Source organism: Saccostrea cucullata, unplaced genomic scaffold (genome assembly GCF_032062105.1).
Source record: "Saccostrea cucullata isolate Sc308-1 unplaced genomic scaffold, CSIRO_AGI_Scuc_v1 ctg4637, whole genome shotgun sequence".
Lineage (NCBI taxonomy): Eukaryota > Metazoa > Mollusca > Bivalvia > Ostreida > Ostreidae > Saccostrea > Saccostrea cuccullata.
Genome location: NW_026918190.1, coordinates 106,771 through 131,808, shown reverse-complemented (window position 1 = coordinate 131,808; position 25,038 = coordinate 106,771). Strand labels below are relative to the sequence as shown.

General features: G+C 32.7%; 2 protein-coding genes across 2 annotated transcripts; both read right to left on the bottom strand.

The window, feature by feature from the left end:
* Positions 1–466: 466 nt before the first annotated feature.
* On the bottom strand, positions 467–20,664 carry LOC134259039 (A disintegrin and metalloproteinase with thrombospondin motifs 4-like). Its single transcript, XM_062741639.1, has 23 exons — positions 20,629–20,664; positions 14,811–14,871; positions 14,627–14,684; positions 13,481–13,718; positions 13,128–13,284; positions 12,726–12,907; positions 12,173–12,259; positions 11,952–12,055; positions 10,697–10,822; positions 10,023–10,139; positions 8,974–9,044; positions 7,775–7,854; positions 7,154–7,264; positions 6,896–7,053; positions 6,394–6,463; positions 6,116–6,251; positions 5,622–5,764; positions 4,843–4,954; positions 2,891–2,983; positions 1,825–1,988; positions 1,484–1,547; positions 1,159–1,242; positions 467–673 (listed from the first exon to the last, which is right to left on the bottom strand). The coding sequence occupies exons 1-23, from the start codon at positions 20,662–20,664 to the stop codon at positions 519–521; spliced, it is 2,607 nt and encodes an 868-aa protein (XP_062597623.1). The 3' UTR covers positions 467–518.
* A 253-nt stretch (positions 20,665–20,917) lies between these two features.
* Positions 20,918–22,421, bottom strand: LOC134259030 (uncharacterized). Its single transcript, XM_062741630.1, has 3 exons — positions 22,015–22,421; positions 21,790–21,851; positions 20,918–21,375 (listed from the first exon to the last, which is right to left on the bottom strand). Exons 1-3 carry the CDS (start codon positions 22,419–22,421, stop codon positions 20,918–20,920), a joined length of 927 nt encoding a protein of 308 aa, XP_062597614.1.
* Between the last annotated feature and the right edge of the window lie 2,617 nt (positions 22,422–25,038).

Here is a 25,038-nt window from a genome sequence, read left to right as displayed (position 1 = left end):
AAGTTTAATGTCATATAATTTCTATGTTGTATTATTTATTGAACAGCATTTTTTGAATACATATATTATCGAGATGCCATCAGCTTTTCCACCAATTTTTTTTTCTCATATTTAATATTTTCCTGCCATCCCGCATACAATATTCCTATCTCCAACTTATTCGATATTCAAAAGCATGCTCACAATCAATTTTTAAGACAGGCTACCAACAGATTTGTCGATGTTACATGTCTTTAAAAATCCTTGTCTAAAGTCAATGTATAGGGTTCAAGGAGGGTTTCACTGGACAGCAAGAAAAATTTAGTCCCTTCCTAGCTTTACAACTTTTTCATTTGCTCATTTCTTTATGTGACTTTTTTCAAGTGGTTTCAGCAAAATATGGTACAGAATAAAGTTAATTGGCTGGTGAATATCTACCTGTCAAGGAAAATCATAATTAACATAAAAAAGAAACAAAAGAGCAGTAGAAAATACCTTTTATTTTCAATGATACATGTATCTTTATCAAAAAGTGTATCCTAAATTTTCGTTTTACAGTCTTCGCCGCCGTATCCTGTCTCACATTTACACTGACTTCCGGTCTGGTGCTCCTTGCACTGACATGCGCAGTTAGACTGATCAACTGTTGCACCATTGAAGCAGTATATGTTACAACGACTGGTGCACTCCGGTCCTGTTTTAGAAATCAGTTGCGATACTCAGCGAAATTCATTTTCATATACGAAATATTTGAAATATATTCCTTAAATTTAATATGATAACATTTACCCTCTTTTATCATTTTAATGTGTTCTGTGTTTGAGTCCGGTATTTTCAGTTGTATCATTAAAGCCAGAGGTGCAAATTAATATTAAGTCTCAAAAGGCCTCTTTGGCAAAAAGTTGTAAAAAAATCTTATATCCAATTTCTGATTTTTCCGTGTTTATAAATTGTATTTTATCTACCTGAACTGGCTATTATGTATCTATTGCATTTTTTTGAAAATTATGCCGAATTTTTCACCATATATACATGTAGTGTAAGATGATTCTAATCTAATGGCGATACGATACTGCTAGAATTTAATTTTCTTGAGCCAAGGAATGTTGTCAACAATAACCAAAGATGAATTTTTACCATCACATAAAAAGAAAACATAAACATAACCTATAGCCTCACCATAAAATCCACTAGGACAGTCACATGAGCAGATCTTTGTGTTAAATGTTCCACCATTAGCGCACTGTCCTTGACAAGTCTTAGCTTCAAATGGAAAAAAAAGTAAAATATATACATAGGAGTAACCGACTTTTATTATATTAATATCATTGTAAGTATAATAGTAGACTTTTCAACATGATAATGATAATATATATATATCGAACTAAAGAAAATTAATTATAAATGTAAACCCGGTATGTATGTATGAAAAAAAAGCAATGACTTCTTTACAAAAATGTTCACTCTACTGTCTTTAAGTTTTATATTTTATTTTTCCATTTACCAGATTTTGGTACAGTATACGTATAGTTAATGCCAGTATTATTCTTGTCACCATGTCTGTAGTGCTGAAAATATGAGTGAATGTCGTATTTCAATATGCACTGTAACAGGTGTAAACAACATTCAAAACATCTGAGAGCATATCAAACATTAATTACTTTAATTACCATGAATTATATCTATTTATGTAGAATGTTACCACAGTCATGAAAACTAATAGTCGCGTATATATATTTGTGTTGTGAATAACAGTTGGTTTACTTTGTTTCCATCAGTAAATAATAGTTATAGTTAAATTTGTGTCCATCCTCTTTGGACTGAAGAAAACTAGTGTACATGTACCTTAATGATGACAGGTTCTGTGAGGGGCCCTTTAGCGTACAGGTCTTGACGCCACCAAGTATAATTCCAATATGTACCCGCGAAATTTGTGGGGTTCTTTGTCGTATCCCATATCCATTGTTTAAAGCTGGACAGAATTACCAGTCCATCTTTGTTGTACATTTCTGAGACAAATGCAGATGAATTCATTGTACTATATAATGATGATTTACTTTGCAAGGTAAGTACTAGTATCAAATTACAATGAAGCACATTGAAGTGGTAAAATTTTTCATTTGGATGAAACGTTCTGAGTCATGTTTTGAGCGTCAATTATAACATAATGACACGCCCATTTCTTTAGAAACGAGAAAGAAATAGCCGTCGTAATGTTTAAGGACACCCTACTTTCCGCGACAAGCAACATGAGTTACACTGAAATGAAGATTTTTAAATATGAAAGAGCTATATATAGAGTCTCCGCTTCTGTAAAACACGCATTGCAACGATTTTGTACATAATTATGATTTTATCATTTTTATTGGAGTTAGCATACAATGAAGTGCACTGAACACGTGCTTTCTCGGTGTTTATGTAGATCGCCAATTTGATTGGCTATTATATTTATCGAATACCTGTTCTACAGGTATTCGATTGATTCATTTGACCGATTTTTCCTTTCTAAAGAAATAGGCAGGCGTGTCTAAAGATAGCTCATTTTACCAATTCAATGCGCTTCATTGTACTTGAAAATACATGTCCTCAGATTAGAATTCTGAGAATTTAGTACATGTCTGTTGTAAACAATAGGATATAATAAATATAAGATTGCCGATCGTGTATCATGTAACTTAACTTATTTAGTAGAATTTAATATTCATTAAAAAAAACTGGAACTATGAGAGTAAATCGAAATAATAAAGCATAATCTTAGATGATAATGTTAGAATAAAGACCATGATAGTCTGCAAAAAAAGTTTTATTATGTAGGTATCAGTTCTGGGAATGTTCTGGTGTATTTTAAGATTCTGCTTCCAGTGCTTGCTTATTTAAGTTTGCCAGGTTACGACAAATGTAAATCCATTACCTACATAGTTTTCCCTCATAACTCCTAGCCAGTCAAACCAAAAACGTATGTTAATAGCTCCAGCGGGTATCTCTGTAATTGTCTTCCTTGTACCTGAAAACAATTAAAATAATTCATTATAACACAGTTAATAAGATAACAACTAATTTGAGAAAGTGAAGACGTCAAGTTTAGGGCCAATATTTTGTAAATTTTGTAAGCGTTAAAATAATTTTGCTAGCAGATGTAACTCATCACTTGGTTGTGTTTTGGCTTGTTTGTTGCATTCTAAATGTTAAGCATTTAATTTTTTTTTTATTAAAGAGGGTGTTGCAGAAACTCGCGATCATTCCCTATATATCGAGAAGGACATTTATATACCCTCGTTATGTCTAAATATAGATACAGCTACGTAGAAGACTATGTTTACGGCGGGTATTTCCTGCTTGATACAGCAAAACACTTTCGTCGTTTTGCACGAAAGAGGTTGGAAGAACAAAAAGCACAATGGCTACAACAACATTTTGAAAGATATACATATATATATGTAGACATCGTGCGAAAATATTTTTCATGAAATAAAACTGCGTCCCATGATCACACTGTTGGTGCTACATCCAAGACATTTTATTTGTTTCACATCAAATCTTGGCTACTAACCAAGAGACCAAGATTGCCATAACTACAGTATTTAAATATATATATTATTTAAACAATTCAGTAACTTTTTTTCCAAGACAAAACTAAATCAAGCATTAGTTTTAAGTCACAGCATATCAAGGAAAACAATTTAATCCTGCATTTCTAATATATAGATTAGTTATTACTCAATTAACTTCTTGATACCTCCCCCACCTCTCTTTCAAAAAATATATAATTTCGTTGCACTACCATTACATATGGAAAAAAAAAAATACGCAAAAATTATCCATACCAGGATTCGAACCCATTCTCTGGTAAAAGTACTAGTTGGAAGCCCACCAGCATTTCCAGTAGACCATTTCGGACACGATGGATATACGGAGTTATTTAAAGTACACATTTTACATTTCGTTTGGATAATAAATTTTATTCAATTTTTGCGTTTTTCAAAAATGTGCCTCTTTGAAACAAAAATCGGAAATGGCAGTTTTGAAGAAAATTCCTGCCTCTTTGTGCATACATCAAAATTAATTTGTTTCAAGGAGGCACTTTTTCAGAACAATGGGGATTCACTATTTAAAAAACGGAAAATCTGCTATATTTTGCCGTACGACTAATTTTCACATCATTTAATGGCAAATTGGAAGTCAATGCACACTTTCCAAATATTGTTTCTCGTTGTGCTTTATACATTGTTGCATTTGAAAAAAATTAATACGAGTTTCTGCAACGTAAAAATTCTTCTTTTAATCTGCTACACATTTAGGGAAAATAACAAAAGAACTGCAACACCCTCTTTGATCACGAAATGTTCTGTCTACTTGCTAAATACGTAGGGCTCTCAGCAAGAGTGGGCGGTCAGAGAATACTTATTCCTCTTAGGCATGCGCCTAATCCCACCTCACGAGTTTCCAGGTCTCCTTGGTCCGCTGTTATAAAACATGCTTAAGTCTGAAATTGCTCTCAAGTCTGAGAATTTTAATTCTCAGTCTCATAAAAATGAGAAAAATAAAAATACCTTAAACTCTTTTATTCTAAAATACTCAGCTGAGTAATTCTCAAGAGTTGAGTTGAGAATTTTTTTTTGAGAATTCTCAAAGTTTTATGACGGCGGACCCTTGTTTACTATGCTTATTCACAGATTGTTATTGTTTAGTTTTTGTGACATAGAATTGTTTGTTTATCTTGATTTTATTTTTCATTTATCCTGTTCAATACTTCTTATACCTTAGTAAACCTCACCACTGTTCTTAGCACTATAAACAACAGAGAAAGAAAAAGATTTCGTAATATTTGAAATACTTAAGTCCTTTATGGTATCTCAGACGTACCTCGTGCTGTTCTCTCCGTATACACTCCATTTACTTTACACGTAGAATTATCTCCTTTACAAACACCGCAGATGTCATATATACCGTTGAGCTCTCCGTTACAACCAAAAAACTAAGGTTTATATAATACAAAAAAAAAACCAGTAAGTACATGCAAAACTAGTACAGTGTATATCTTCTTGGTAACTTAAGGGATTAACTTTATATAGCTACCCAAGTTATAGGTATATAACCTGCATGGGTTGGAACAACGTTTTTTGGTCTAAACCGTTTCATTCTTGCGGTTTACAAAATAACGTAAACCGTCCCAAAGCAGGTCATACGATATAATATTTGTAGCTATATTAAGGTTATTCCTTGTAATTTTGCTGTCTCCACTAAGTGTAAGACAAAAGACAATTTCATCTCAATTATGACTTTTAATTTTACAAAATTAAGCAGATTGATAAGTTTTAACGCAAGTTGTTGTGACAAAACAGTAAGGTTATACAGTATAGATTAATTTAATCAAAAATGTTTTTTACAACCAGAATAAAATTCTATAATTAAATATGTAATAATACAACTGTGCGAAAGGCAGGTATAAACATTGTTTGTCTTTGCTTGAAGCTTAGGAAAAAATTGTAAGACTTTGTGGATGTCGATTTAAAATTTTTTTCAAGTGGGTTGACCAGGGCTGCACATGTGAGTTGTTTAATTATTTTTTGAAAAAACCCATTTTTTTGGTGGGTAGGCAATAGTAAACAAACGTTTTTATAATTTAATAAATTTATCCCTACCCTACAATAGCCGTCCAAACATCTGTAGCTCTTTTCAGCGGGCCCTCCGCACGGGGTACCTTGGGGCATTAAGCCAAACCTTGTAAAAGAAGGCGTAGTATATCCCGACACCGCAGCACATGACACCTCGCATTTCATATGCCCTACAATGGTATTTTGAGATCCATTTCTTAAAAATTTGTTATGTTCTCTTGAACGAAATTTTGTTCATTTTTCAAAATTGCATTGTAAATATTATGAATTGCAGTTAATGTACATGTTGATAAAATGATGTGACCAATGGCACAGCAGGGGCGTGAATTGTTTACGTTGGGTGCATCTGTGGAAAAAGATCGTGACGTGATGAAACGGCGCACTTAACTGCAATTGATAATAAAATGCCAAATAGCCATTCTAATATCATAGCTAGGTGGCGGGTACACTTTTTCGTTTAAAATTTTAAGTGTAATTACCGACAAGGCAGTTGATGCAAATTAAGCAGATCTCTATCTTACCATTAGAGTTCATTTTCCTTCCAACCGAGGTGTACTTTGTAGAGTCTAATACTTTATTCTTTAACAATCTACTGCAGGTTTCAGACGCCCGCTGATTTATAAGCGTGTTTATGTCGGAACTGTCGTTGGGGCAGGGCTTCAATTAAATTGTCAAAGATTATCCAATATATGTGTTAGTTTATAAGATGCAAGTTTAACCTCTTAACTGTATTAGATTCAAAGAACTGATTTTAAAAAAAATCATCCATTGCAAGGACGTGTCAATATTATTAACCAACCTCAGGATTACAAGTCCTGGCTTCATATCCATTGTCATCTCCGCCTTCACAGCCAGGATGGTTCAAAGGACTGGAGTAAAACAAAATGTTTTCATTACAGACACACCTGTTTCGAAAATAATATTTTTAACTCATAGTATTAGTGTTATTATCATATACTATGGGTTAAAAAAATATATTTGAAACAAGTGCCCATGGTTTCAATGTACTAGTATCATGTTGAAAATTTTGAACTTGATATACTAAGTGCAAGTAACCGCGAAATTAGTCACATGATAATTTGGTAACATACCCATTTTTGAATCATTGTATACTTAGTACTTTAGAATAGAAGAAAGATAAACAAATGAATACCGTAAAATTGTTATATAGTGCTCAATGGACTTTAATCTCATGTCGAGAGATACAGGTACAACATTTAAGAACATTGAAAGACTTTGAAAAAAGAGAAAGATATCAAACTATATTTTTAGCCCCCCCCCCCCCCCCCACGAATTAAAACCTTGGATTGTTGCAGAATCTCCTCCTGTAGGTTAACCCTGTCCCACAAGTCCTGGAGCAGGGCTGCCAATTTGCCCACTGTCCCCAACCCCCGGGCCTGACAACACCTGGTTTCATTTTGACCTCTTCAAATGTCGCGCATCTCCGATTGAAACATATCTGTTCAAAAAAGACCGCTTTAATGCTGTGATATATAGCTATATACAGCACGAAAGTTAGAAAGGCCTTATTTCTCAGTATAAATTTGTACAGGACTTACTTTGCCTGTTCCACAATATATTCCATTAAGGGTGTGCGATGATGACGTAATCATTTGTCCAAATAAATTTCCTTCGTTCAAGTCTGCACAGCTATATAAAGCGTCGCAATCCTCAAAGAAATCAAAACATATGAACTACAAGTTAATATTTATATATAAGATTCCGTTATTCTAGATTTGTCGCAGTAAAATAAATAGAGGATATTCAATGCTTTGTAGTTGAATATAGAATTTATTTCACGAATGGGACATATTTTCTTTTTATTTTCACGAGTGCGAAGCACGAATGAAAATATTTAAAGATCCTGTCTCATGAGTGAAATAAATTCCATATTACACTACAAAACATTGAATTTTCTGTTTATTACATTTTCTTTGATTTTCCCTTTGCCTATTTGTCCTTTTGTAATATGATATACAGTCATACGCTAAATGACGTCATAGTTGAGACATTTTGGCAGTCTTATTATCTGTCAGAATGATTTATTTACTCTTTCTATATATTATAACAGTTTAAGGAAATTACAACACTCTTCGTTATGTGACAGGATATCATTTTTATTCATTAAATAAATTACAGTATTTCACTGATGAAAATGTAATATTAAATGATATTCTTACCCCAAGAAAGTAAAAATTACGGAAGTGAAAATTTGGGCCATACTGCATCTCGCATAATTCGTCTGCACTGTGCATCTGACCTAAAATATTGGCAAAAGCAAGCAAAAAACTTTTATTTAAGATAAAACAGACAGTTGTTTGTTTTTTTTCTTTAGTGTTTATACGTGAAAGTGATCTCAAAAGCATTTCAAACGCAATTTTGACTAATAAAAACAAGTGTATTTTATCATGCTCATTTAAAATTCCATTCACATCCGATTTATTTACCAGAGTTACATTTTCAAACCATTCAAATCATTTTTTATTTCAACAGAATCGTGATATTTTGTTTATTTAAAACGGGCGACTGTTTTTATTTTGAAAAGATATTCTATGTAAACATTGATCGTCTATAATAATTGTGCCTTTCCTACCACTGGATGCTTGGTTTGAAGAAAGTAATGAAATTGAAGGATTGATGGAATAAAATATCGGGAGATAACGATCACTATTCGAACTCAGAAGTCCATTAAACAATACAAATCAGGAGCAGAGAAAACACAGACCTCTAAATCATTAGAGATGGGATCAGGTGCCATGGAGGAGAAAGCATTCTGAACCAAATAGTTACAGCCGCCATGTGATCCATGTCCGGGAAATATCGAAAACATCCATCGGCAATTCAGTGTACATATATAATGGTCTTATAATTAGTAAGAAAACGTCAGTCAAAATTTGGCTTCATCAATTTGTTTGTTAATAATTTATACCTCGTTTTAGAAATTGTTCATACGTACTCATAGGTAAGTAAGATGTATTAGTCTCTGTAGTTAGTTTTGTTTCAGGTACACCGGGATATTTCGAACAAGTATTGACAAAAGAATGGAAATACAATGTAACCATTGTTCATTAACAATATGTCGTCGGTAGAAGGCCACATTTTAGGTCAGTGTCAATTTTTTGTTCGGCCATATTGTTTTTGAGAAGAATTTTAAAAAGCAATTACTGCATCAACAAATTTTTCCTTATTCTTATTACCATTCCCTTCACCCAAGAATCCTTAGTGGCAAGTTTGGTAGAAATTGGCACAAAAGTTATGGTCAGGAGGTCGAAAAAGTAAACAGACAGACAGATAGGCGACAGACAAAATGTGATAGTAAAAACATTCTTGAGCATACAGTCCGGGGAAGTTACATGTAAAAGCGTAAGAATGGTGTTACCAGGAAGCGCTGGTGTGAGGGGACCAAAGACGGTTACATCTTTGCGAAACAAACACTGGCCCTTCTCACTTCTGAAATCAAGAAGAATTTGCATTCAGTTCATCTCTGCCTAAGTCATGAGTAGACCGCGAAAGCTTTGTCTAAATGGAGAACATCGAAAACTTAAAGCCGCTTGGTCCGATTCTAATCGCTAAAAATATATATTCGATTTTCTTCTTGAAAAATAATTGTCCATAAATTGTTTCAACTTTTGTCAAATTATGTCACCAAAGTCCTTTTCTTTTAAAAGCTATCAAAATTCAAAAGTTGAAAAAATAATTTTTGTTAGGTCACACAAAAAATAATCCTATGTTGATCATTGTTGATATTGCGTTAAATCACCTTCGAAAAATTAAATTTATCGCTTACATGTTTATCTCATGAAGAACGAACCGGAGCATTTTTTCTTCACAACAAAGTACATATATAACCTGTACACGGACAATATTTTAGCTCCTTTCAAAAAAATTATTTTAAATATCTGATCTTCCTTTAGTCTTTAAATATGCATATCAATATAAAAATTACTATGTTCAATTATTTTCTTAATTTTGAAAAGATGTATTATGACTAAGGCTTCTTATACTCACAGTAATAGAGAAAAAAAATACTCGGGTATGAATTATCTTCATTATTAGATATATCCGATAAACTTATTTTTTTCAAAATTGACTTAACAACAGATCTTAACTTCCGTTAGGAACTACTGCTTGTCAATAAGGTTTTTGATCTGCATTTTCCATGTAAGGATTGTTGTAATAAACTATTAAATCAATCTTATAATTTCTTTTTATATATTATCTATGTAATGAAGTACTTTTATTGTATAAGATAATATGTGCCTGTTTCGGGTTAATTAAGCGGCTTTAAAGGTGAGAGAAAATGTAACATATTAACTTAAGGTCATATAGTTCGGCGGATATATATAGAGATCGAAACTTATGAAAGAAAGATAATTCAACTAACTAGCATGTATATAAAAATCTATTACAGTTCATTTTTAGACATACTGTAGAAATTTATCAAAGTCTCTGATACTGCAGGAACTCCAGCCTGTCCCTTTTCCTCCCATCACACCTCTGTCACTTCCGGTACATCCTACTTCATCGTCATGCCGCATTCCCATACTTAAAATGTTAAAAAAATATTAATACGTTTCTTTCAGTGATATACAGTTTATATAGAAGTGTATTTTTAATAAAACGAGAACAGTACATACACATTAACTAAACAATGGCAACATATTTTTTTAAAATAATCATTCCGTATTTTTTGTATCTCTTGGGTTGTTTTGGTCTTCTCACCCTTTATGACATTGTTCCCTGCTTTCAATGAATGCAAATATTCCAAACCTATTATTTAAACAATGTTGTGTCTTCTTGTTTTACCATCGCTCGCGTGGTGCAGAGGTTAGAGCGTCTGGTCTAGTGTCGCGGAGAAAGGAGTTGATCCTTATTCGCAGATTTGACTCCCAATGCCACTGTGGGACGTGGAGACCGGTCCTTCGGATGAGACCGTATAAACCGAGGTCCCGTGTCGCAGTAAGTACTAGCACGAAAAAGTCCCGAGTGCCTAGTAAAGGACAAATTGCAGCTATCCACCGGCAACTGGTGGGGTCTCCAAATGAGTGGAAAATTCTAGAGAGGGTCATTAAACAACATACAATCAATCAATCCTTTCTTACCTGTGTCCTAGCTCGTGGGCTGTACCTGCGTGTGCTAATACTGGTAAATTATCGATACCACAATGGTAAAGTGGATTACAAGCAGAAGCCTGAAAGGCATTCCCATTAACGTTAGTGTGCGTCTCTCTAAAAGGTAAGTGAACAATCATTTGCAAAGATATTGATCGATCCAAAAGAAAAAAACAACTAGAAACTCCAGAGTAGGATCAGGTACCAAGGAAGACTAAGCATCCCCTGTCTATTGCATAAAGGAGTAATTTGTTGCCAAGGATTTTACAAGTCAGTGAATATACAACCATTCAATTGGTAGGTTAAATTTTCTATTAAGGACATAATTACAACGTCAAAATACTTTACAAAATGATGATTTTAAACAAAATTGTTAAAATCAATGTAACATTGATTTTATTTTTCAGAATTCTGTTTAGGTTAAGAAATTGATTTCCCTTAAAGAATACTCGTGACTACTCGAAGAAATAGGGAGAAATAAACGACAGCTACCAATGATGTAATAATAGTGTAATATATTACTACATAAATATGGAAACAACTTGATCCAGATTTCGAACTTTTAACTAGTTATTTCCCAGGTATTAAACAGATTTCACTCTTGGAGCAAATTCATTTGCTTGGGTATTGAATTTGAAATACACACAAGTAGAAAAAATATGTGAAATTTGCCTTATAGATAACATTCGTCGAGATGAACTTCGTAATCTTTGATTAACTAATATCTAAGTTCTATGATGAAAATTACTTTAATTAACCCGGTTACAAGCAATTGATTTGACATTAGTAATTAAAATGCTTTCATTACAGGTGACATTTTGTGACTTAAAGATTTTGCTAAACATAGAAGGAGAAAGTTAGTGAATAACGAATCGCGAGAAACAAGAAACCCCATTGACCACGACGCTCACCTTTTTAATTTTAATCTGATTTTGTTTAAAAAAGATTGTTAATTTTTAAATTTTTTAATCTTTATGTTTCCTTATCAATGGTTAGTTTTTCGTTCGATAAATACTGAATCACCTTTAGGATGCTTTATTTCAAATGTAGTTGAAAGTTACAGTGGTTTTGAAAAAAATTGCAAAGCTTTATGGGATTGCGAGGTCAAAGACGGATATAGAATACTATAGTACCTGAATACATGTCACCTGACCAGTGCACGAATAATAAAAGAAAACATACTTGAGCTTTAATAGTGATTACAGTTAGTATTCTACAAATTTCATTCAGAAATACATATACGTACCCGGTATGCATATAGAAGATATCGTAATTTATGGGACTCTTGCGCATGCCCTCACAAAATGAATCCAAGATGTTCCCAAGGTGATAATGTGTAGAATAAAAGGACTGTAAATATAAAGTCATAATTTGCTCAGTTTAATTCTCGCAAAATTTGAAAATGAGATCTATACTAATATATATTTAAAAATGAATGATTGATGAAATTCAGAAAAATATCATTACCGGATCCTTCTCCCAAAAACCAAAATATTTAATCTGGATTTTTACATTGTAGCCGAGAACATCCGATCTAGAATATTCCATCTGTACCTGGATCAATTTAAGCAAACATCATAATTAAAGGAGATTAGCATTTATAGTTAAAACTTGTATTATTCAGGTAATTGAGAAATTATATATATATATGTTACAGTTTAAAACGAATACAGGTAAGTCATTAAAGTACTCACATCTGAGTATTATCCTTACATTTATGACTGTTTTAAACGAAATACCGGTAAATTATAAAATTCCAAAAAACGGCAAATAAATATACGTTGAATATATTTTGAAAATAAAAAAGATGGCAACATACGCTTTCACTATAAGCTTACGTCTTTTAAAACAATAACTATGTTGTCATGAGAATAACCTGTAATTATAATAGGTTTAAATATGGATTGATCTAATAGGTATTTATTAGGAAAATTTTTACATCTGTAAATATTTTAAAAATGAATTTTAATTTTTTTTTATCATTAAATCTTTAATATATGCAAGCTATGAAATTCTATACCCCGTTATATTTAACAATCATAAGTTCAATTCTCCTTGCAGTGTCCTTGGATCGAAGTCTTTCTGTGTATTTGCTGTCTGTATACACTGCCAGTTCAACAACCACATCCTTTGTGGTGGTCTGTCTTCTGTTTTTGTCCTTTAGTTTTATTATTTGGTCATCCAGTGCAGATAGACTGACATCTAACAAGATTTTGTAAAAAAAAAAAATTTTGCATTACGTATCTTGTATTTTTCATTGGATTAACTTATTAACAAATTTTAAGTAGGAAATTCAGATTATATATTCGGTAAAGTATATGTAGCAATCAAAAAAAATCGATGGATTATATTACCGATAAATTAAAGGGAATACGAAATAGTCAATTCTCTAATATATGATAAATGATAGATATTGTGTCACCTCTAACGTTAACACCTGTCCCTCCCATGTTGTTTCTCTGTCTCATTCTACCAACCACAAGAACGGTATCCTCATCTGAGAAATGGAGTCTTTTGTTGTGAACTTTGGGTAGCTCTCTCAATTGAAAATCTCCAGATGGCGTGGTTAGTGTTCCTTTCTAAACATAAAAAATGTTGCAAAAAAGATTTTAAAATGCTAATAAAAGTAAAACCAAAATATGATTTACAGTGTTTTCGTGGAGAAAAAATGCTGCACAAATGAAAACATTCCTGTAGAAATTGGTCACAAATTATGAATTGGATTGTAGTATTGCGTCTTTTATAAGAAGCATAATACGTAAATTAATAATTTACCAAGCCTTCACAATGTGACAGGGAAGCAGTTCCGTTGTGTGAAGTCACGTGACCGACCAAGAAGCAATCCGGAATTACTCCTTTCCACTCTTGGTCGCCATCTTCATTCCTGGTTACAATCTTGACTTCCGGGTGTAACACGGATTCCGGCTTAGATACTTGTAACTGATAATCCTCACCAAAAGCTGACAGGCTGAGTTCTGTTGGTGATAACCCTCTGGTACTTCGGACATTTGACCTATTAATTTAAAAAAAGAGCGTTTTCGTTACAGTAAAATACACAGTAAAGAAAAAATGATCTTGAATTTGATATTTTCAAAGCTACATATTTACAAATACAAAATTGCAATAAAAGCAGATAGTTTTGAAGACTCAAAGCACTAAACGCTTCCTAAAACGTAATAGAATATAAAGTTTTGTGGAGATAGTCACGCTCATTGTTTTTCAAAAAAATATCAAAAGAGTTCATCTTTCTAGGAAAATAATCTCTAAATGAACAGGGACCCTCTATTTATTTTCTTCCAAAAGTGAATCTTAATTAAAAAAACAGTTTAATGGTTAAAAAAGAAACCATTTCTAATAACATTTGCCAATTATTGACACTCAAGGCAACGATAAGATAGATAAAATGCAACCTCTGATAGGTTTCATGAAATTAGAGGTAATGAACAGTTTTCAAGCTCAAGTACCATGTAACAATACCAATTTGGAGCAGAGCAAACAGAAAAATCAGAGGTAGGATCAAGTACCATGGGGAGTGAGCATCCCCTGACCACCGGTCACTTCTGCCGTATGTTCCTTGTTGTGATCGGGAAAAACGAAAATTTCGCAGACAATTCAGAGTTTCAATAATGGCCTGATAATAAGTACGAAAACGCTAGTCAATATTTGACTCAATGATGGGATGTACGATATATTAGTATGTACGTATCGAGCATAAAACTTACAAAATGATGACATTAACATGTTGGTATCCTCGTTTTATAAACTTGTTGAAATGTTTAAATAAAATTTTAGTGAGAAAACAAGTTCTAGTTCCCTACAGAGGACCTATTAGCCCCCACTTCCTACTTTGCTTTTTTTAATATAGTTTTTATCTTTTGAATTGATGAATAGACCAAATAAATTTGGTGTTATTTTTCTTACCGTCTATTATCATGGCCAACCTCTTTTAAGCTAGAAATATCAATCGCCTCAATTTCCTCTGGAATAAAGAATAATATAAAATCAAGAAAATAGGTAAATAGTACGTAGTAATTTAAATACCAGTACATAATTAAAGCGGGTATCATTAATTATAGTAACTGTAATAACTATAACAGGCGCTTACCAATGTTTCTTTCAAATAAAGACTTTAAGGTTGATTCGTGTATCTTTTTATTTCCGTAAATCTGAAAATGTATTAACGGTATTACTCTGTAGTTAGCATTTATGCAACAACTGCTTCATAGCAGAACATTTTTTTAAATTTTAAATAAAACAAGAAGCCCACGGGCCTTATAGGTCACCTGAGCATTATGCAACAACTTTCCAGTTATTGAATTTGATTCATGTTTTAATCCAGATGCTATATAGCATTCACAATTTTGAAAGAGGGACCATTGACCATCATAAGAATACACTTAGCAGTTGCTTAGCTTGGTTACTGAATACCCATATGCAGGACAGGGGAACAATATTACATTCCAACTAATCAGTAATATTCAGCAATAATCAGTAGTGCCCCTAACACTGTGACATAAACCCCTGACCCTAGGTCCACACATTGCACAAATTTTAAAAAGGCACCCTTAAAATTGCCTATCAAAAAAAATAAATATTAATGTTTTATTAATATAACGGAGCAGATTTCAAACAATTAATTCATTTTCAGTATATAAGTAGAGCCCTCCCCCACCCCTGACCCTGGGGTCTTGAATTCACAATTCTGCAAGACTAGGGCCCTTGCTCATCATAACTATTTAGGTAGTTCATCTGCTTCATACCCAGAGACAGAGAAGAAAATTTTCAAAGATTTAATGTATTTTCACTATATAATCAATATAGCCCTGCCCTAACGCCAGAACCCCTGACCCTGTGGCCATAAAATTCAAAATTTTAGAAGAGGCATTATTGCTCATCATAACAATGTTCTTAGTTAGTTTATTTTTAAATACCTAGGAGCAGAGAAGATTTTCAAAGAATTCGTGTATTTTCACTATATAATCAATAGAGCCCCCCCCCCAACACAATAACCATTGACCCTGGGTCCATAAAATTCACAATTTTGGTTGAGGCACTCTTGCTCATCATAACTATGCACTTAGTTAGTTTATTTGATACCTAGGAGCAGAGAAGAAAATTTTCAAAGAATTCTTGTATTTTCACTATATAATCAATAGAGCCCCCCACCCCTTTAACACCAGAACCCTTGACCCTGGGGCTATAAAATTCACAATTTGGGTAAAAGCACTCTTGCTCATCATAACTATGCACTTAGTTAGTTTATTTAATACAAAGGGGCAGAGAAGAAGATTTTCAAAGAAATCATGTATTTTCACTATATATAATTAATAGAGCCCCACCCTAACACCAGAACCCCTGACCCTGGGGCCATAAAATTCATAATTTTGGTAGAGGCACTCTTGATCATCATAACTATGTACTTAGTTGGTTTATTTAATACCCAGGAGCAGAGAAGAAGATTTTCAAAGAAATAATGCATTTTCACTATATACTTATTTAGCCCCGCCCAAGCACTAGAACCCCGACCTCAGGGCCATGAATTTCACAGTTTTGGTAGAGGACTCAATGCTGATTACAATCATGCCAAAAGTTTGACTGCTTGATGTCCAGGAGTAAAGAAGAAGATTTTTAAAGATTGCATTAATTTTAGTGGTTTTGGCCCCACCCCTCAGGCCCCAGGGGGGCAGGGATCATGAAATTCACAATTTTTGTTCCCCGTCACCCATAGATGCTTTGTGCCAAATTTGGTTGAAATTGGTTCAGTGGTTGCAAAGAAGAAGCTGAAAATGTTCAAATGTTAACACACGACGCACGACGGACGAAAACGGATAGCAATAGGTCACCCGAGTTTACTCAGGTGACCTAAAAAAAAAATCCTACTCTATAAAGAATTAATGAAAGAAATGGTAAAATCTATCTTCAAAACATATGGAAATAATGAAAAGTATTCAAGATCAAAAGTCCATAAATCAATACAAAATAGGAGCAGGGCAAAAAGGGACCTCCAAATCATTAGAGGAGTGAGCATCCCCTGCCAACCGGGCACACCGGCGGTGTTTAATACCAAATTATAAAATTGCTCTAATCTGATATTTTCTATAAAACGTGATTTTCAGGGATGTACAGAAACTTGTCCAGGACATACTAGTAGTTTATTGTTTCCTGTTAAGTTCCTTAAATTCTTGAATAAAAAAATAATAAAATCTTTGCATGCACAACCGGGATTTTTTTTTCTTCAGTGAATGCAAACATTGACCCCTGTTTAAATCGACTATTTACATCAGTTAAAATAAGTACTGATTTCTTGTTGAAATTGATAAGTGATTGTAATGATGAAGGAATTGCGGCAAGATGAAATCTAGAATGACACATGTTCCGAGGAAAATTATCAATAAGAAATTCAATCTTTAAATGCAAAGTTTTTTATAGCAAGGACAAAATGAGGTCTAATGAGTGAAATATATACGTTTAATTCAATATTTTTATCAATTCTATCATTATCTATTAAGATCTATTAAGATCTATTAAGATCTACAAAATTATAGAAAAAATATTAGAATTTCAAGAGAAATGAAAAAAAAAATTGAACATCATAGGAATTCAAATATAAAATAAAAACTGTAAGATTTGATAATATATCATTTACCACAAATTCAAAGGTATGCATACACCAATCTATGCATAGAATTTATTATAACACATAATTTAGGAATATTCAAAAAGTTTTACACACCTCTATTTTTCTTCATTTTTTCAAAACAAATTTAAACATTTATTGATTTTTATTATTAGTTTCATGATCACTTACACTTTGAAAAAACAATATACCGTACCAAAGATAAAAAAACTTATATAAGCTAAAAGAATTACCTCAGCGCCGTAACAGTACGTTGAAAAGATGAGAAATGCATATACTCCCAAGGAAAACGACATCTGGCTGCAGTTGTAGTTCCAAAGTAGTCTTTCGAACTTCTGTTAAATTACTTGTTAGCCAAACGCTTTTTATAAGTAATGTTTTTCATGCTCTTAACCTTTAAGTTATAAATATTTATTATAAATTATATTTTATCAATTTCTTGCTGATTCTGCGGATTTTTTGTTCTGCCTAGGTACGGGTAATGTAGCTCATGTGATTATTTTAATAATGAATAATTATTAAAGAAACTCGTAAAATGAAGCATTTTACTTGACTTTGTACCTCAATATCAAAATTTGGAAAGGCAAACGTATCTACAGTAGAAACATATGAATTCAGATTTGCTAATTAATATATAAATTTCGTGCCAACGAACCCTTTGTAGCATGAACGTATAAATGGGTTTGGTACTTTAATATCAAGAACGTTACAGGTTATTTCATGAATTACTGTTATAGTGTCTAGGTATTTTGAGTCGTATAATCACAATTTTAAAAATGTCTAATTATGGTTCATATAAAAAGATACATTTAATAAATTATATGACATCAAAATATTATATTTCCAATAACAGACAGAAAGGCATAATGGAGCCAGGCGTAAAAGATTCAAGTGACAAGAACTGGAAAGATATAGAAAGCATTGCTCAGGATTGAGGGCTTGGAGGAATCTTTTCATTTGTCTTTGCCCCTAAAGGGGTAGCAGGCATAATAAAGTAAGTAATAATCTTAAAGGTCTATCCTTTATCCAGCGTCCTTGAAGAAGCTCTACGCATATGGAAGGTTTAAGTGTATGGCAGAGCTCTGAGTATGTAAAATGATGAAGAATTAGACACAGGAGTCAGTTCTTGACATCATACATGTGTGCTATAGATAAAAAGAATTCTTGATTTTATGATTTGACCAAGATTAAGTAATGGAGAACAAAACATTATTCAAGAGCATTTTTAAAACGTTTATAATAAAGCATTTGTGATAACTCTACAAGTATATACAATTGCCCTTCTAATTTTTCCCATGTAAAGTATAACAGTTATTCTTAGTTTAAACCGAAACAGATAAACCCAATCCTAAACTTTTATAGGAAGAATTTTTTTTAATTTTCAATTATTTTTCAATCATTTTGCAGTCTTACTTCTGTTAATTGAAAATTGTCGCACCTTTTTATTGTTTTTATTGTTTTATTCAAAATTGCTTTGTCTTTTGTGATTATGTTTGAAACATATGTTTTCATATAAATGGAATATAATGGAATATAGAATTTTGACTGATTTTTAACCAATATTTAATCGAAATCATCATCTGTTTCCAGGCTCCAAATTGAATTGACTCATTTTCTCTCAATTGTATCTAAATTAAGGGTTAATAGCATAAAAATATTAAGTTAATAAATAAGGTTTAAATCTATACATGAGAAAAACGTAAATACAGAAGGAACATATTGCAGCAGTGTTTTAACCAGACAATAAATATATTTACATTATTATATACCTTATTGAAAATGTACTGATAATTTCTCATTTAAAGAATAAAATGTCAGCAAGGATATGACTCATTTTATACAAGCAAACGATGATTAAAATATAGAGCATATTTTGGCATAAAATGACATTTAAAGTTCGTATCCTAGGGTAGTCCATTCCGCGGGTTCTGAAAATCAGGAGTAATCTAAACATGTAATTGAAAATACTCATGAAGATCACTAGGGGATGCTCACTCCTCCATGGCACCTGATCACTCCTCTTATGTTTTGGAGTTCCGTGTTTGGTCTTCACCAACTTTGTATTGTTTATGGACTTTTGATCTTGAATATTGTTCGTTATCTTCATATCACAAAAGTCACTTTTAAAATTTATAAATAATGTACATATATATATGTTTCCTCATTCTTCATTGAAAGTTAAATTGAATCATTTGTTATATAATATATCAAAAATGACACATCTGAAAAAAAAATGTCCTAAGAAACAACCATGGAAAGACTGCAGTATCCAATTCCTTTTTTTAACAATGCAATTTATTTTCGTTATGGTTTTATTTCATTGTACTCAAGATATGAAGGGACCAACAAACTTATGTCCACCAAAAAATTTATTTATATATACATAACTTCTCAATTTTTCCCCAACCACGAAATCAAATCCGATCAAACCAATATTTATCTTCAAACCTCGAAATATTGACCCCATGAAAATAACTGATTTCAAAGTATACTGAAAGATAAAATTAAGAAAAAATAATTAGCGTGTTCTCTCACTGAAAAATTCTTATTATTTAAACTTCCAAGCATAAAGTGCTCAATAATTTACTTCAATAATGATAATATTGCTGGTTAAAGATTCAGAAACTCAACTGTTACAGTTGTTTTGCCTGGCAGCTCAAATATTGCTTAATAATATTATTACATTAGTTTTTGAGACAAGTTTAAATGATGTTTAAGAATTGCTTTATAGTTATGGTCATAAACATTATAATCCAGAAATATTTTTTTTTATATTCAATGTAGATTTCCGAATCCAGAGAAAATCACATGGTAGTATGCATACTAATTTCCATGAAAAAACACATTGTATTCATATGAAACATAGATCCGTTTGTTGTGAGAAAGAAAGAGAGAGGGAGAGGTAAATATATAAAACAAGTTTAAATTTTTTTCGTGTATAAAGTACACCAGAAAAAAAAGCATAATATAATGCCAAAATTAATTGACCTTTGTTATAAAAAAGTGCTTTAAAGGACAAAGTCATGTTGAGAGACCAAAGGTCAAATATCGTGATGCAGTCTTGTTATTCTTTTATTTTCTGGTATGATTTTCTTTTTTAAATCGTCAAAATGTCTGAAACAGTTGGTTTCAATAACTACGCTAGGTTCTGTCTACCTGATAAACATACAAGCATATACATGTAGGGCCCACGGCGGGTGTGAACGATCACCAAGGGATGTTAACTCGGCCCATGGACTCTGAAGGCCTGAAGGCGGTACCAAGCCTATTTTTTTAGCCTTCTTACTTCAATGTCCTGTTTTCGTGCCTGGTAACAACCCATTACTCAGGACACCAACCTAAGATCTCACTGTACTTTTTGTTGTTCTTGTGTCATTTAGGGGTAGGGTCATTTCAGTTAGTCAGGGATATATAGGATTCGGTCCAAAATAATTTTACATTGATTTTACAGTTATTGATTTTTTTAAATCAAGAAGTATACGAGTACATGTAGAAATGTTCTCAGTAGAAAAGGAATTATATTGGTGCTTTACAATGATGTATTCCTTTTATTTACCGGGGTATTTTATTGAAGGTTATTTGGTATAAACAACACACGTTGCATCTCTGTCATTATGATAGGGCGGACAAGCCAGAGAACCGCACGCAATTCTGACGGTGTACAGGAGTTTTCCGTCCAACGTCACCTCATCTCCTGCTTGCCATTGATCTGAATGTTCATCCAAACAGATGTAATTTGCGGAAGATTTAAATGCTTCATTTCCAGATGCTAAGAAGCCTCTGTATTGCATTTTCCATCCGGGATAGCAAGACGATTTTCCTGGAAGCATGAGTGTGCTCTCCTCGGTTCTACTTCTACATACTGAACAAAGATCATTTTGTCCTACTTTTGATCCGCTTATTCCGTGATCATATTCCACGCCATGGATATACTGACCGCTTCCTACATCTGGAATTAAATCTGGATCTGGCACAAGACAAAGGAAATTAGCAGGTCCGCCTACCTTGGAATATTTAGACCCACCTGCATACCCTAAAAGAAAAGGAAACCGTGTTATTTTAAAATTTTCTTCACAAAATCAAATATTTTTATAAAGAATATAGACCCCCCGATTTACAAGAAATCATATAAAACACTATTTTCATAATCATGCTTATTCAAGGGAAATAATTCGGGTTTAATAGCCTATGTTGTACTTAAAATAGGTCACATGTATCCAATGATATAAAAGATAGTTGTTCCTAATACTTTTTTCAAAATTTCTTTGATGAGTAAAACAATATGCGTTTCTTTCTTTCTAACTGAAATCAGCAAATCGCATATTTCCTACACAGAATAGGGATTTCTGATATTTCCTAAAATTCATGAAACAAATGGAATTTTTTATTGGACATATCTACTGTAACATAAATAAAGCATTGGGTTTTTTTTTTTTTACATATGTACCTGAGTATACAAGGTCCGTTGTATTGTCGGGACAAGTCTTTCTTCCCCAAACAGTGCGCCACCTAAACCAAAAACATAATGCTGAATATATGCTATCTTTTGCTCACTTTTTAGGTTATAAATAGACAGTCAGTTTAAGTCATAAAAGTAAAATTTTTAAAATGATAAATGAAGAATTTACCTGATTTTGTCGTCGTCATCGTTTGGTATTTAGAGGACAGCGACTGAATACGTAATGCATTGTCGTCATTTTTATTGCTTTCTCGGAGCAACTTAAGGGTTATGACTGTTATAGTCGATGATTGAGTCTGAGATTTTGTGGTGAGATCTCGAATTAAAGTTTCCTGGGCTTTGACCTTGACCTCAAGGTCATGTATGACTCTAGATTGGTTACCATTAACAGTCTTGGTTAAAAGAACTTCTGACTTCAGCTCATTAATGGTGGATTCTTGAGCCATATACTTGTATGTGAGATCCAAGAGTTTGCTTTGTAAATCTTGGAGATGAGAATTTACTGAGCTCCCGTTGTTAATAAGAAACCGCTTTTCAATGTTTCCACAATGTGCCTCCTTGACATAAACCACACAACACAATGCTGAAAAGAGATCTTTCACAAAACTAACGATCGCCATTGCTAATGATTCACTTGGAACAATTTTTGTCTTATCAGCCGCCCCTGTTGCACGTTATATGTATATGTCATTCTTGTGCGCAAATATTTAGATAAGTCATTTAGTATCATATATGTTAGTTAAATTTAACTGACCAACAATAGAGTGATGTTATATTTTGACCTAGATAAAGAAATTTTTATTATATAATACAAGGATATTTTTGCAATGTTTTATAAGTTAGCAGTGGCAATTACTCTATTAGAATATAAAATTGTCTTTCCCAATTTTCCCTTGTAAAGTATAACATTATTATTACAGTGTAGTTTAAAGTGAACCAGAAAACCCATTTCTAAACTTTTATAGGAGGAACATTTTATTTTTCAATCAATTTTTTCAATCGTTTTTCAGTCTTACTTCAGTTGATTGAAAATTGTCGCTTTTATGACATCTATCAAAATAAGTTTTTTTGTGAGACTGTCTTTAAAACATATTTTTCCTTTTGATGGTATATATTAATAGAATATAAACATTTTTGACTGATTTTTGACCAACATTTAACCGAAAATCATCAGCTGTTTCCAGGCACCAAATTGAATAGACTCATTGTCTTATGCATGAGAAAAATGTAAATACAACCGAAACATATTGCAGCATTGTTTAAATCAGGCAATAAATAGTTATACGTTTTTATATTAATTTATTTAAAATTTGCTGATAATTTCTCATTTAAAGAATGAAATGCTTACAGGGGTACATGTATAACTCACTATACACAAGCAAACGATGATTCAATATAAAGAGAATATTTTGTCACAAAATGTCATTAAAGTTCGTATCTTGAGGTAGGCAATTCCTCGGATCGGGTTCTGAAAATCAGTAGTAAGAATTGAAAATGATTACAAGTTTTTAAAGGAAAAATAGAGACCTAACTAGTATAATATATGAATACAAATACAACAGAATGTCAATTTTTTATACAACAAAATTAATATATATATAAGCATGAATTTGTTTCACTACTGTTAAATACTATATACATGTATAATAGTTCAAAACACCTAGGTATATATAGGCCTCTGCTTATATAAAATAAATCTCTATGTATTACAACATATGTTAAACAATAGGTTTATTGTTATTAATTTATAACTGACAATAACATTTTGCAACATTTGGCAAAATCAAAATGACCTTAGGCTATCTTTAAGATAATACCTGGTTGCCCTCTCCCGACTCTTGGTAAAATTGTTGGGTCGACAGGTAGGTGGGAAAATCTTTTCTGCAGAAAATTTCAACATACTTGACAACATCTGGATTAGAGGAATTAAAAGAAAACACGTGCCCAGGAATGTTGAAAAAAGTTTTCTGAGTCGGGTCATTTTAGTCAGTCGGTCAGGAGAGTGCAACCAAACAATTTTCAAAAGATGGATGCGAGAAAAAAAATTTAAATACGAGGGATTTTTTGGCCTTTTGACCACAAAAACGAATTCTACGGTTAAAAGTTTAGTTTGAAACCTAAGTTTTAAACGAAGTTTTTTAATCCCGTTCTCCGAAAAAATAATAAATATTGTTTATTCATGGAAAAAATCGACAACGAATAATTCTGCTCGAAGCGCGTGCGGCGCATGCTTAGTGGCATTTCTTTCGGCCTTACCCATTCTTCCATGTAAATAAACGAACAAAATGCCTTTGAAGCTGAATAATGATCTTGAAAAATTACAGAAACAACTGAAATTTTTAACTTATCTAAAAGAACGAGTCACTAACCCTAATCCTTCGGATGGTATGCAAGGACTAAGACGTTTAGACGAAATCTCCCGGGAAGATGCTTAACAAACCCTAATCAGTCGAATAATGTGCGAGGACTAACCCTAATCTCTAGGATGGATGTGAAACTAACCCTAATCAGTTGAATACTAGTGCAAAAACTAACCCTAATCTCTCAGGTGGGTGCAAGACTAACCCTAATCAGTCGAATAGTGTGCAAATTTAACCCATTTCAGTTGTTACGCCAATGAGCGCGAGGATCTTGCGGATCTGGGGACCGGTAAAGTAAAGTCTACCAAGAGTGGCATTTTAAAAGTATTTAACTGAAAATTCTATTTTTAATTGCGTCGGCAACACCGTTCATCGAAATAAAAAAACAGATATACTATTTATCTTAACGTAGTCTACTTCTGTGTCAAGTTAAATTGAAATCAGACCAAATCTCTAGGAGGAGTAGCATTTTAAAAGTATTTCAAAGAAATTTCTATTTTTTGTAACCACGGCAACCCCGTTCATCAAAATCAAAAACCGATATACAGAATTATTTATCTTAGTGTAGTCTACTTGTATGTTTCGTTATATTGAAATCCTACTAAAGCTGTAGTAGGAGTGGCATTTTGAAAAATTATTTACAGACAGACGGACGGACGACGGACGCATTACTATCGCATAAGCTCTTCTGACCAGTAGAGCTAAAAATATGCCTACGTGGAATTCTGTGTGATTCACACACCATTAATTCACACTAAACTTAAAAACATTCCTTATATTTCTCTGTGAACTTAAAAAAAATGATCATGATAAATTTAAAAGCGCATCTTTGAAGAGAAATGATTGATGGGTCGATATCAAGTTGAGGTAGCTCACA

Excerpts from the sequence above, each read along its gene's own strand:
- LOC134259039 (XM_062741639.1), bottom strand. The coding sequence starts at position 20,664 with ATGGGTTGTTACCAGGCACGAAAACAGGACATTGAA. Across the intron at positions 13,719-14,626 it reads GTTGGCCATGATAATAGACG|GTCAAATGTCCGAAGTACCA; the intron begins GTAAGAAAAATA and ends TTAAATTAATAG. Across the intron at positions 1,989-2,890 it reads TATGAGGGAAAACTATGTAG|AAATGTACAACAAAGATGGA; the intron begins GTAATGGATTTA and ends CATTTGTCTCAG.
- LOC134259030 (XM_062741630.1), bottom strand. The coding sequence starts at position 22,421 with ATGGCGATCGTTAGTTTTGTGAAAGATCTCTTTTCAGCATTGTGTTGT. Across the intron at positions 21,852-22,014 it reads GACAATGCATTACGTATTCA|GTGGCGCACTGTTTGGGGAA; the intron begins GTCGCTGTCCTC and ends TTTTTGGTTTAG. Across the intron at positions 21,376-21,789 it reads AACGGACCTTGTATACTCAG|GGTATGCAGGTGGGTCTAAA; the intron begins GTACATATGTAA and ends CTTTTCTTTTAG.